Genomic DNA, 12698 nt, shown 5'->3' with positions numbered 1-12698 from the left:
TTTGTTAGTCCTCAGCATTCAACTCTATTGGTTGTTATTTCTTAAAAAAAAAAAAAAAAAGTAAAAGCTGTTTCCTTTTTTCAGGAATATTCAGTGTTGCTAATGGGACAAGAGAAAAGGGCAGAGGGCCAGCGGCTTGGGAACTTAATTCTAAGTTTCTTGAAAAATAGATGAGCCGTCTTTCTCTCCTATCATTTGATGAGAAAGGACTCCCATAAATATGTCTTTCCCCTGGCGACAGTGAGAGACAGTGACAGACAGCTCACATCTTTACTTCTCTGAAAACAGTCAGAGGCAAACATGTCGCCCACTTGGGTGACCAGGTCTATGGAATTTGGCTTTTTTCTGGAGCCTGGTATGAAGCCAAAGCACTGTTCCTGACTGTCAAAACCAAGAGGCAAAATTCTCTGGCTGGAAGAGGCAGGGGGAGTTCAGCCGTCCTTGCTCAGCAGAGCTATGCAATACACAAAGGAAGACAGCAGAGAGATGAGTCATACAAATACATAGTAAATAAATATATTTCATTTCCATCTCCCTGGCTTTGCTTTGTTTTCCTCTCCTCCATGCCAACAGCCTTGAAATGGAGGGAGGCTGGAGAAACAGTGGCTTTGGTCTGGACACAGCCTCAGAAGGGGCTGATTTTTCTGGCCTTGCTTTTCAGCTCCAGCTTTTTAAGAAGAAACTTACAGATTTAGATCCAGCCGTTCTCATTTTACAGATCAGCAATCTGGGATCCAGAGAGGAGAGTGATGGGAAAGTCACAGACCCAGGGAACGGAATGTTCCTAGGGTTCTCTGCTTCAACCATCTCACCTGCTACTGAAAGGACCCAGACCAGCTGAGCTGACGAGGAGGCGGGGTGGGGGAAGACTTGAACCCAGACCTCCTCTCCAGGGTGGTGGTCACAGTGGGTGCCCATGGTCCAAGGGACTACACTGAAGAGAAACGAATGGGGCCTCCTTGTATTTTTGCCTGCATTTCTCAGCAGCTAAGGCCCAGCCTAGCAGCAAAATGTCTGGTCCTGTCTCTGCACAGCAGTTGCTGCCTCTGGCCTGTTAGTGATCTTGGCCAAAGGGCTTGTCCCTCTCCTCTCTTCTCAGGATGGCTACACAGCCTGTAGGTGTGTGGAGAAATCAGCCCCAGGCCCATGGGGCTGCAGGCATGAGATCAGGATATTTCACAATCTCTAGACCCAAAGGTGGCTTCCTGATGATTTGTTTATCAAACTGCTCGCTTCCAGCCCACTGCCTGCCCACACCCACCCACCACCGGCCTGGGCTGGCCTGCCTCCTCCTCCCTGCTTCAGGACAAGCCAGGCTGTCCACGGCTTTCCAGCTGTGTGCAGGGAGGTCTCCTCAGAGCCCCCACAGTCAGACAATGGCCACGTTCGTTAGTGCTTCCTAGGCCTTCCCAGACATGGCTAGAAGGAGACAAGCAGCCTTCCCTGCAGAGGCAAGTGTTGCTGCCAATAAAACATGAGCAAAATTGTCATGAAAAGCCGGACCCCCCCATCCCTCTTCTGGGGAGCACAGAAAGGACCAAGAAGGAGTCTGGAGGCCATGTGTCCACCCCGATGCCAGGCTTCCTTCCTCCTTCCAGGCAGCCCCAGCGCAGGCTCCTGCACCTCCCGCCCCCACCCTGTTCCCATGGCAAAGGAGAGGAGGACCCACTTACTGCTCGTGTTCATGGTGATGCCTTTGCACTGGGTCTTTCATTCGATACGGAGGACCCGGTTGCTTTTTAAATCTTGCGATCTTCCGACCTCACTCATCACCTGGGGGGCGAAAAGGCAGTCCAGTGCCAGCTCTGTATCCTCAGGTGCTCTCTCTCCCTCTGCCGTCCACTCGGCAGTCTGGGCTGCAGCCACCGGCCTTGAAGGCAAGTGGACTAACAGGCGCAGGTGAGAGCAGGGAGAAGGCGGCGGCGGCGGGAGGACACGCGCACCGGGTCCCGCGGCCCCTCGGCCCCCGGTGCCCGGCAGAAGCGGGGCTGGCAGCGCCGGCCCAAGCGCACCCCCGACTACTCCAGCCCCGCGGCTCCGGAGCCCAAAGGGGGTGTGGACCACGGGGAGGCAGGGCGGGGGCAGCGCGTCCCCGCCCGGCCTCGGGAGCAGCCACCGCCCCCGGGACCCACCTCTCGGCCGGCGTCGGGAGCCAGAGGCCCCTGCCTGGGCCCCTGCGACCGGCTCATGAATCCTGGTCCTCGTCTGGAGTCTCGAATTCCAAGGCGAGCAAAGCGAAATAGGAGAGCTCGACATCCATGATGCGGGCTCGCGGGGTGGCAGCGCGGGGGGCGCGGCCGCTCGCTGCCGCCACCTGCTGGACGCGCCGGCGCGTGGCCAGGCCCCGCCCCGCCGGGCTTCTCCCGGGGTCCTGGGGTGTGATGGCGGGACGGAGGGGTCCCTTGTGCCCAGGGGCCGGCCAGAGGGTGCTCGAGCGCTGCTTTCCCCTCCCTCGGTGCTGGGGTCTCTGGGCTAAACAGTTTTAGGTAGATAAAGCCGTCAGCGGGAGGGCCTGTGAGGGAAGGATGGGCTTTGCCGGAAGCCAATTCTCTCTTCCAACTCTACTTTTGAACAGGGCCCTTTACTCTGGTCTTGAGCAGGTCATTGCTGTCTCTGCCTCATTTTCCTCATGTGTCTAAGGTGGCTGCTGGACCAAGTGGGTGAGACGTTAGGGGTTCCTTTAGCATCCTCACTTGAATACCCCTTATCATTGCTTCACTGGGGACAATCGTTTCTCATTTCCTTAACCAGTTAGAACGCTGGCTCAGTGAAAGTATGGGTCTCGTCAGTAGGGTTCACCACAGGGCCCCCCATACCTAGAACAGTGCCTTGCACACAGTAGGTATCAATAAACAATTGCTGATAGAATGCCCCAGGTCTTCTGTGGATCTAGTATCGTGTCGCCCTCAGAGTGGAAAGTCTAGGAATCCCCACCTTGAGCTATTTCCCCAACTGAGGCAAAGGCTGGTGTATGGCCTCATGACTCACCCTCACTGGTTCATCCAGTTTTCGTCCGGCTGACTGACTCTTGTCCAAAGTATTATTATTTTTGTAATTAGTTCTTGTAGGTGTGTATTACAGAAACCTATATTCTGATCTTTTGGTCACGATGAATTCAGTGGGGTGGGGCTCCTGACTACTTATCCTCTCTCCTTCGGAACCTAATTCACGGTCACAGAAGCATGACTTCTGAGTATAGCAACCCAAGACCGAGAGATTCCATGATCCCTGCCCTTAGAATGACTCTGGTTTGAGCACGCGTAGAATCAAAATGTTGTGAACGCTCCCACCCTTGACGTCCGGACAGGGAAACAGTTGGTCACAGAGGCCCAGCTGCCTGCCTTTGGACACACCGTGTGTCGTGGCAGATATGAGAGTGACTCAGTGCACAGGTGGTATGGTAGGGCCATGGCAGGTAACCACCTTCTTAAAAACAGGGAAAGAATATCTTATAGGTAAATACAATGTTTCTGCCTTATACAGGGTTCAAAAAATAGCTATGGCTCATGACCCCTAAATGTGACAGGCTTCAGGAATCCTCTGATACAGGGGAGGGTCACTGGTTCTGAAACACATTTTGATAGCTTGTTAGGGTTTTTTTTTGTTTTTTTTTTTTTTGTGGATCAGGAATAACCTTCACCTCCTCACAGTGGGCGTTGAAGTTTTGTTTCTGTTTCAAGGGAGATGACTGCACAAGGTAGATTCCCAGGCTCTTGGTTTTCTTGCTCTGCATTTTTTTTTCTTAAACACTTTATTTATTTATTTGACATAGAGTGAGAGAGAGAGCACACATGAGCAGGGGGAGCAGCAGCAGAGAGAGAGGGAGAAGCAGACTCCCCGCTGAGCAGGAAGCCCAATGCGGGGCTCAATTCCAGGACCCTGGGATCATGACCTGAACAGAAGGAAGATGCTTAACCGACTGAGCCACCCAGGAGCCCTTGCTCTGCCTTTAAATAAGTATCCCAGGTGATTCAGAGACCACTTTGGCTACTGAAAAAGGCAGGGGCCTAGAACAGCTTTGTAAGTGATTAACAAATGATCTCTTTAAATTTACATTTTCTCTTTACATTTTCAGATTGGGATTTCTTACTCAATTCCTACATTTCATGTAACTTGCTAGGTTCTAATGCTTGGAAAGAGATATTTCTTTTTCTGGGAGAAAGCTCAAGTAAGTTAAATGGGTAAAAGAAATAGGGCTGTTGGATGAACATATTTAAGCTCACCCAAAACCTCAGTGTTCAGAATTTTTCAGATTACAGGACATAGTCCAATAAAAACATAAAATTCATTCATTAATTCATTCACTCAGTAATCATTTATGAGGGTCTACTTTGGGCTAGGTCCTGTGCTGGCAGCTGGGGATACAACAGGACAGACAAGGACCTGCTCTCCTGGAGTGTAACTCCTACTTGGGGAAGGAGTGGTAGACAAGAATTGAGTTAGCAAAACATGAATTAGGGAAACCCAGTGGTGGCTTGGTTAAGATCCCAGAAGCTATTTGCAGCCTGGCTGGTTTTCAGTCTCAGCTCCATCAGTTAGTGTCTGTGTGACCTTGGGTGAGATACTCTATGAGCCTCAAATTCTTCATCTGTAGAATGGGTATAATATGGTACCTGCCTCATGGATTATTGTGTGTATTAAAATACTTAGTGTAAGGCTTAGCAAAAGAAGATGATGTGTGCAGATTGTTAATATCATCCCTCACTTACACCTACCCTCAGAGACAGTCTTGTCATTTTCTATTTATGTAAATCTGGTGGGTTTTTCCCGTCGGGTGATGGCCATAAAAATATGTCTCAGAATTTTCCAACTGCAGCTAGCTTAACAGATAGCTTCTTCTCATCTAAGGTTCTTTGTAATAATACCTACAGCTTGATGCTGATGAATTCAGCTCTTGGGAGAGAACTTTGGTCCACTCTAAAAGCCCCAAATTACATCTTTTGGGAAAATTATCTTATTTTCCCTGCATAATTATAAAGATAGGAAGAAAATAGTTAAAAGGAGCTAAAAAAACTATACCCATGAGGATGTCCACAACAATTGGAGGCAGCCAGGAAAGACGCAGAAGGAAGCTGGGGGTGGGATGTTAGGTGGAACTGGCTGTGAAAGTCATCAGGAAAGCAGAATCTTGGCTCTGTCCTTGCAAGAGAATGAAGCTGAAAACCGCAGAGCGGAGGGTCCCTTTGTTTGGAAGTTTGTTTTGAACTTTGAGACTCCAGAAGGGAGATAAACACGTCTCACTCGGAAACAGGCAAATGCTCCTGGGTGTTGGAAAACCAGGTGGGAAAACCATTGGGAGACAGATTTTCCATCTTCTTCAAGGGGTGAATGGGCTGCCTCCCTTATGCTTCTCTTCTGCTCCAAGAGCCCCCTAGTCTCCTGACTTCCGGTCCCGGACGGGGGTGCTTTCTAGCTCTTGTCTCCATTTTCTGACCCTCTTAGTGCTCTCCCTGACTAACCCAGCCTTAGTCTCCCCGGCTTTTCCTCCCAGTTGCCTTCCTCTCCAGCCCATCCAGCTGCATCCCATTTTTCTTGCTTCTGCGGGAGCCTGTCCCACGCCACCCCACTCCTGTGCCCCCCGGCCCATTCAGGAATACCCCCTGACTCGCCTTCATCTGGGCACAAAATCCTTCTGGCCTCTGAGGTGTGGCAATGGTGGGAAGAGGCACTTGTGATCCAATGGCTTCTGCTTGCCATCCCTCGACTATTTGAGTATCTCACCAGGAGTGAGTACTTTTATTTTTATTTTTGAAAAATAGTATGTAATTGTTAACAACGTAAGACAGACCTACATGTGGTAGCAGGGAAAGACATTCATGGCATGTGGTTAAATCAGAAAATCGCAGAAAAATATAATCAGTATTTTTTGGGGGGTAATGTACATATGTATCATATACTATAGAGACCATATAGAATATACATATCATATAAAATAGTTAAATCAAAGTGGGAGAGAGATAGAGATACCACATATACATGTATCTGTAATGCTTACGAAAAAGACCTGGGAAGATAAACTCTTAATTATCAGGCTCTTGGATCAAAGTAAAGTTTTGGATTATGTAGTTTTAACAAAATCACTTGGGCAAGTGTAAACTTTTGGGCACACATTTATTTGAGGAACAACTGAGGTATTCTTCTGTTTTCTAGTTCATTCATTCATTCATTTATTCTACAACTTTGAATGCAGTGTCTATCCATGCCAGGAGCTTTGCCTGCCAGAAACACAAGGGAGGAGACAATACATAAATAAACACACAGACCTAGGATTACAGTGTAAAGCAAGCAAAGAAAGGGCAGTAATTGACACAAAATGAGGGGTGTCTCTCTCAACAGTTGACATTTGAGCTCAGCTGAAGAAGGAACAACCATCCTGATTTGGCATAGGGCCTTGGGGAAGGAGAGGGTACAGAACTAAGTGGCAAAAGAGAGAACCACAGGTCCAAGGGGAGGCAGAACCTGATGCAGATGATGAGTCTAAAGGCTTCTTTGTGAAGAGCTGAGTGGGGGTGCCGGTGGTCAAGACCACATTCTAGATGAAGGAACCTGCGATGGGAAAGCCCTCCTCGCCTGGGAAGAGAGGGATCCTGCTTACAATCCTGACATAGTGGGGTGTGAAGAAGCCTGAGACAGTGGGATAAAATGGTCTGGACTAGAGTCCTAGCTCTAGTCTTCATTGCAGTGTGACCTCAGACAAGTGACATAAGCTGTCTCGGCCATAGGTTCTTTGCATGTAAAGCGGGGGTCAGAGTAATGGCTAGCTTACTGTTCATATCAGGGGCGGTGACAGGTGGAAGGGCTTACCCTGTGCCAGGCATCTAGTGTTGCTCATATACGTGGCTATTGTTTGCCTTGGGAGAACCTGACCAACTTGGAGGTGCCTGTCTGGGCCCGCGTTGCCACATCTAGAAATGGAGGATTGGACCAGGTGAGTCTGGCCGTACCTTTCACTCTAGCGTTCTTGGATCTAAGCGTCTGGGTGTGCTGTGGTTGGAGTCTGGCAGAAGATCTGACCATGTTCCCGGCTGAGGTAGAGACCTTTGATCCCCCAGGGGTTCCACTAGAGTTTGTGCAGAGCCCCCAGCCCTGAGCAAAGAACAGACTTCCCACCAGGAAATGGTGCTTTGCATGGTGCTCCCTGACTCCATGTTTGTGCCCCTTACCTCCCTGGGGGTGTCCCAAACGGGTGGAATTGGCAGGAGATAGGCCTGTTTTTCTGGCCCAAACAGGTTGGTGATGGAGCCATGCTTTTCTTCTTGTTCCTTACATTGTTTTGTACAGAAATGTTTTTTAAAAAAATCAAAGCAGTTCCCGAGGTCTTTGGGAAGCTTCTGGGGCGGGGGGTGGGGGGAGGAACAAAGGAACTGGCTTCGAGATCAGAGTGTTGGGGGCTGCTGTGTTGACTGCAGGGAGCCCAGGGCCCATGGTCGCACCACAGGGTTCTGCTGAGGCCTCGCACTCACATCCGACCATAGCCCGAGCCTCCTTCCTGATGGGCACCTGCCAGCAGAAGCCAGGAGCTGGGGTGGGGCCAGCACTGGTTGGGAGTCTGGGAGACCCAGGAGCTGGACTCAGTCCTGCTGTTCCCTTGGTCAAGCTTCCCTGGGCTCAGTTTCCTTATTGGAATTTAAAAGGGAGGTCAGCAAGTCTTCTAACCTACTCAACGTAAGAGACCTTGCCTTACTCATTACTCACCAATCATCTCTCTTCTGCCTACAGTTCTGCCTCCCAGCGCCCTCCCTGCTGTGCCTTCCTCGAACAGCCAGTCATTTCTTCAGGATTCCCTCAAGCCCTGTCTTCTCATGGAAGCCCTCCTCTGAGCTCCTCGAGCACTGACCGCCCAGGCCAGTCAGTATCTTCTGCCCACCCCTCCATTGGGCCCCCTGCACAGAAGGAGTCCCTGGCCTTGCAGTGAGATTGTCCATCTTGGAACTTTGCACAGGCTGTTCCCTACACCTGCTTTGCTCTGCCCCTGTTACTTTGCAAAGCTGGAAACTCCTCTCCCTCTAGGTCTTTGCTTAATTGTTACCTCCCTAGAGAAGCCTTGCATGACCAGCTAGCTAAAGTATCCCGAGAGAATCTTTAATTAATGGGTGGAGTGAAAGCCTCTCAGACAACACGGACTTACTCATCTCAGAGTTCAGTTGAATTAACTCCCATGCGCTCCTACCCTGAGCTGGCTCGCTTCCCTTGTTATTCACTTGGCTCTTTAAGACCTAACTTCTATCTCTGGATATGAGCTTCCAGTATATCCTTTAGGATCTGCTGTGGGCGCACCTCTTTCATAGGTATTAAAAATTACGAGTGGGTCTTCATGGTGGGGCAACGGGAATGTCCAGAGCTGTCCTGCGCAAGAGAAAAGCATCAGCAATTGGAGGACACGAGTTTCGGGTTTGCCCTCACTTCCTCGCTGCGTGACCTTGGGCGACCAATTAATTCTTGTTGCCTGAATCTACTCCACTATTCAGTCAGGAGTAACAGTTGCCTTTAAACATTATTCTAATACATATTATAACTGTCCCCGTCCTGTGTCTACCTCAGGGTTGTTCTGGGAATGCAGTGAAAAACGGTGTGCTTTGTGAACGAAAGTCTATGCAAAGTAGGTGGTGATTATTTTTCCCTCATCTCGTTACAAATGAGCCATTCAAGCTCAGTTATTTACACAGAATTTGTAGGAGGTAATCTCCTGTCCCTCGATCCCCAGGAAGGCCATGGTAAATAAAGGGCGAGCAGAAGGCTGTGGTATGGATGTGCTCGTCATTTCCCTGGGAACACCGTTAATAGACATTGCTCTTCTTGGCATGGCATTGCAATCCACACACCTCCTGCAAACACCTGGTGACCCCTGAAATGGCAGCAAACCTCTGTTTGAGAGAGAATCCCACCGTGGACTCTTGGGCATCCCGTGTGTTAGGTTGTCCTAATGCGTTAGCATTGGAGCTTATTGAAGAGAAGTCCCTCCCACAGAGCCCCAGTGGGGGCAGTAACGGTAGGGCAGTAACGGTAAAACAAGGTCTGGGGGAGGGGGCTGTCTAGGGGATCACCAGATGCTTAGAAATTCCCATGACCCATTCTGCTTGCATTTGAAAATTGCATCTAAGGGGCGCCTGGGTGGCTCAGTGGGTTAAGCCGCTGCCTTCGGCTCAGGTCATGGTCCCAGGATCCTTGGATAGAGCCCCGCATTGGGCTCTCTGCTAAGCAGGGAGCCTGCTTCCTCCTCTCTCTCTCTGCCTGCCTCTCTGCCTGCTTGTCATCTCTCTCTGTCAAATAAATAAATAAAAAATCTTAAAAAAAAAAAAAGAAAGAAATAAAATTGCATCTAAGAGTGAAGGCCTCCTTCCGCCATTCAGGAATCCTCACAAGGCGGGCGGAGACGTTGCATTGCCCTGGGATTGTATTTGTAATGGGAAGAGAATCAGAAAGTGTAAATGACACTGCAGGGAGCGTGAACAGGGGCCTGCCATCCTAAGGAATAGGAGGCAGCAATTAGCAAAATGGGGTGGGTGCCGATAATGTCATAACCTGCAGAGCTGCTGAGACCTAGTGTCTGGTGGGAGCCCGGGCAAGCTGCAGACCCGCACGTACTCTGCGCCACACGTGATGACAACAAACACTTAGAACGTCCGCTGTCTTCCCTAGGAGTAAATTTAAGGGCGTTAGATGTGGTCTGGAATAATGATAGTATTTAACTCTGGGTGGGAGAGACATGGGCTGCTGACAGATGGCCAGGATTGGGGGAGAGGTGTCCTAGGGGGACCATGTTTCATTTCATATTTTTAAAATAAGGGAAGTGGGGGTACCTGGGGGGCTCCCTTGGTTGGGCAACTGCCTTTGGCTCGGATCATGTTTCCGGTGTCCTGGGATCGAGCCCCATATCTGGCTCCTTGCTCTTTGGGGAACCTGCCTCTCCCTCTACCTGCTACTCTGCCTGCTTGTGCTCTCTCTTTCTCTTTGTCAAATAAAGAGATAAAAATTCTTTAAAAAAATAAAATAAGGGAAATGTATTCATGAGTTCTTGTGTGATTAGAAATTAATAATAGTGATTTAAAAATTTAGCCTTAGGCTCTCTTGAGCCCCTTCTCCGGGCTGTCTGGTTCATGACTAATTAAACGTGTATGAGTCACGGTGCCTAACGGTGAAGGAAGTTTCACTTTCCTTCTCTGTGCTGGCTGGTCCGGGGGGCTCCTTTGGCCTTTGGAAGCCTGTCCCATGCCAGGTGCTGAGTGTGAGCAGAGCGTGGTCAGGTTCCTCCTGTAACTGACCTGTAATGTGACTCAACATGACAGAAAAGGTTTGTGCCATATAGTCAACATAGACCCATAAAAATTGTGAGCCTGGAGCCTCCAGTCTGAACTCAGTCCTGCTTCCACCACCCAGCGTCCTTGGGCAAGTGCTTGCAGCGCAGCAGGCTCTGACCTCTTTCTCCTACCACCTCCTCCTTGTTCCTTCTGTTCTAGACACACTGACCTCCTGTCTGCTCACTCTGCCTCCCTCGCTTGCCTCTGGTGTTTGTGGTTGCTGTTTCTTTCCATCAGAGCCCTCTTCCCTCTGACTTTCACAAGCCTGGTTACGTCTCAGAAGTCAGATCTCCTCTCCAGTGATGCTGCCTCGTAGAGGGTTCTTCTGAGTTGTGCCCTCCCTGTCAGTTCTTCTCCACCAATCCATGCTATTTTACTTCTCTGAGAGCAGGAAACACCACCAGAATTATGTTGTCTAACTGATTTGTGCACTCTTATGAACTGTGTGGGGAGCGGGCACCCGCCCTATCCTTCTCTGGAGCCCAAGAACCGCGAATGGCACGTGGCATATAGTAAGTGCTCAGTAAAAAGCATGTGAATGAATGTATGACTTTTGCAAGCCCAGTGAAAACAGTGCACCGGGAGAAGAAGGATTCCAAGGTTCCTTCCAGTCCCTTCCAGTCAAGAGTCAAGTCATTGAGTAAGGCAGGAGTGGCTGAAGGAACAGACCCCATGGGTCTTCTTCTCAAGTCAGCTGCTGCAAGGCTGAAAGTGTGAGGCCTTTTCCTTAACACCCAGATGGTTTAATTTGCTCATCTAGAAGACAAGAGATTGGACTACATGCTTCTTTCTGGCTCCAAGCTTTTACTATGCTATAAAATATAGATGGTTTGGGTTCACAGGCTCAAATCAAGATATATGCTTGAATACACTTTCTTTAATATGCCTTTAATATCAGTTTGTGTCCCTCCCCCCATTTTCCTTTTTCATAAAAAATGGAATGTCATGTGTGTGGTACTGTGGTCTCTGGTGAGAAGTAATCCCGAGCCCGTGATGTAAAATTCATTATTGAATCAAAGTCTGTAGCTTTCTCTCCTCATTTGTTTCTTCACTCTCCAAGTAATTTTGAGCTTTGACATCTTTGTTAATGTCCTTTGGCCTTTTAGCAGAATGAGAGTGTGGTGTGTCTAGCCATTGGGCTGTATTCTGAACATGGCCAAGTGGGCATGCAGACGAGTAGGGAATGTTTGTGCCAGAGCCCCTCATTCAGGCATGTGGAATGGGAGCTGAGGAGGCTGAGCTCCTGACTTTCCATGCAGCAGAAAGGAGCTGGGTCAGCTTGGTCTCTAGGGCCCGGTTCTGATTTTAGTGCAGTGTCTCTCCTTCTGTTTGGAGAAGTAACTGAGCAGATGCCCTTGATTTGGAGGCAAGAGGCCAAAAGCACGATAAAGACTCCTTTTATGGAGAGGTGCCTGGGTGCCTGGTGCTATGCTCATTTAACTTTAATTCTTCCAAGTGCCCTGTGATGTAGGAATCGTTATCACCTCCATTTTTTAAATGGAGAAACTGAGGCATAGAGAGGGTAGATCAAATGTCTAAGCTCATGAAGGGGAGCTAAGATTTGCACCTGGGCCGTCTGATTCTAGAAGCCTCTGTCTTTCCTACTGCCAGTGCTGTCCGCACACAGTATGGGATCCTGGAGTACCTGTCTGGCTCTGCCAAGAGAAGGTGCAGCTAATAATAGTAATCCCTAACAGTCAAGTCTCTCATCAAGATTGAAAAAGTAGCAGTCAACATCAGAGTTCTGAAAAAAGATTATGTTATAAGCAGGTCAGGTATCATTCATTGCTTCAAGAAGTATACAAGGGCTTAGTGTATGCAAGGAGAATGTATATACTCTGCTATCCCAAATAGAGACCCTTCTATATAGACCCCTGCCCTCATGAGTCTTTTGGTCGTTTGACAACTGAGGGAGTTAAAGCTGAGAGATTTTGTGTAACTTGTCCATTCTATCCAGCTGGTCTGTGGCAGAACTGGAATGCAAGCCAACCCGGGACCCCACAGGAACTCAACTTCCTGGTGTAATAGAGAGCAAGACCTCAAAGGTCCGATTATGAAAGGCCGCCTGTGATCTTTTTCTTTCCCTGAATCTGTGGCAGAATTCAAGGCATCCTTCAAGAAGTTGCCAAAGATAAGGATCAGTATGAGTGGATTGTATAGGGCTGGGTTTCTTGACCCATTGATATTTGGGCTGGATAATTCTTGGTAGTAGGGACTGTCCTGCATTGGAGGATGTTCAACAGCCTCTCTGACCTCTGACCCCCCAAGAATGTAGTAGCCGGTTGCTACAACCAAAAATGTCTCCTGATATTACCAAACATTGTCAGGAGGCAAATTGCCCCTGGTGGAGAAGAACCATGGGAACCGAGGGACAATAAAACAAAAATTCTTTCTTGGCTT

The 12698-nt window shown here is 49.0% G+C and overlaps 1 protein-coding gene across 3 annotated transcripts in view; it reads right to left on the bottom strand.

Moving 5' to 3' along the window:
* The window catches only part of ABLIM3 (actin binding LIM protein family member 3), a 108639-nt gene extending 106875 nt beyond the window's left edge, over window positions 1–1764 (bottom strand). For all 3 annotated transcript variants that reach the window (XM_059417125.1, XM_059417123.1, XM_059417124.1), the window contains exon 1: window positions 1674–1764. In XM_059417125.1, the coding sequence (XP_059273108.1) occupies window positions 1674–1686 (13 nt within the window). In that variant the 5' untranslated portion in view covers window positions 1687–1764. The remainder of the gene's footprint in view (window positions 1–1673) is intronic.
* Between the last annotated feature and the right edge of the window lie 10934 nt (window positions 1765–12698).

Source organism: Mustela nigripes, chromosome 12 (genome assembly GCF_022355385.1).
Source record: "Mustela nigripes isolate SB6536 chromosome 12, MUSNIG.SB6536, whole genome shotgun sequence".
Classification (NCBI taxonomy): Eukaryota; Metazoa; Chordata; class Mammalia; order Carnivora; family Mustelidae; genus Mustela; species Mustela nigripes.
The sequence above is the reverse complement of the archived record's forward strand: the minus strand, read 5'-3'. Positions and strand labels throughout refer to the sequence as shown.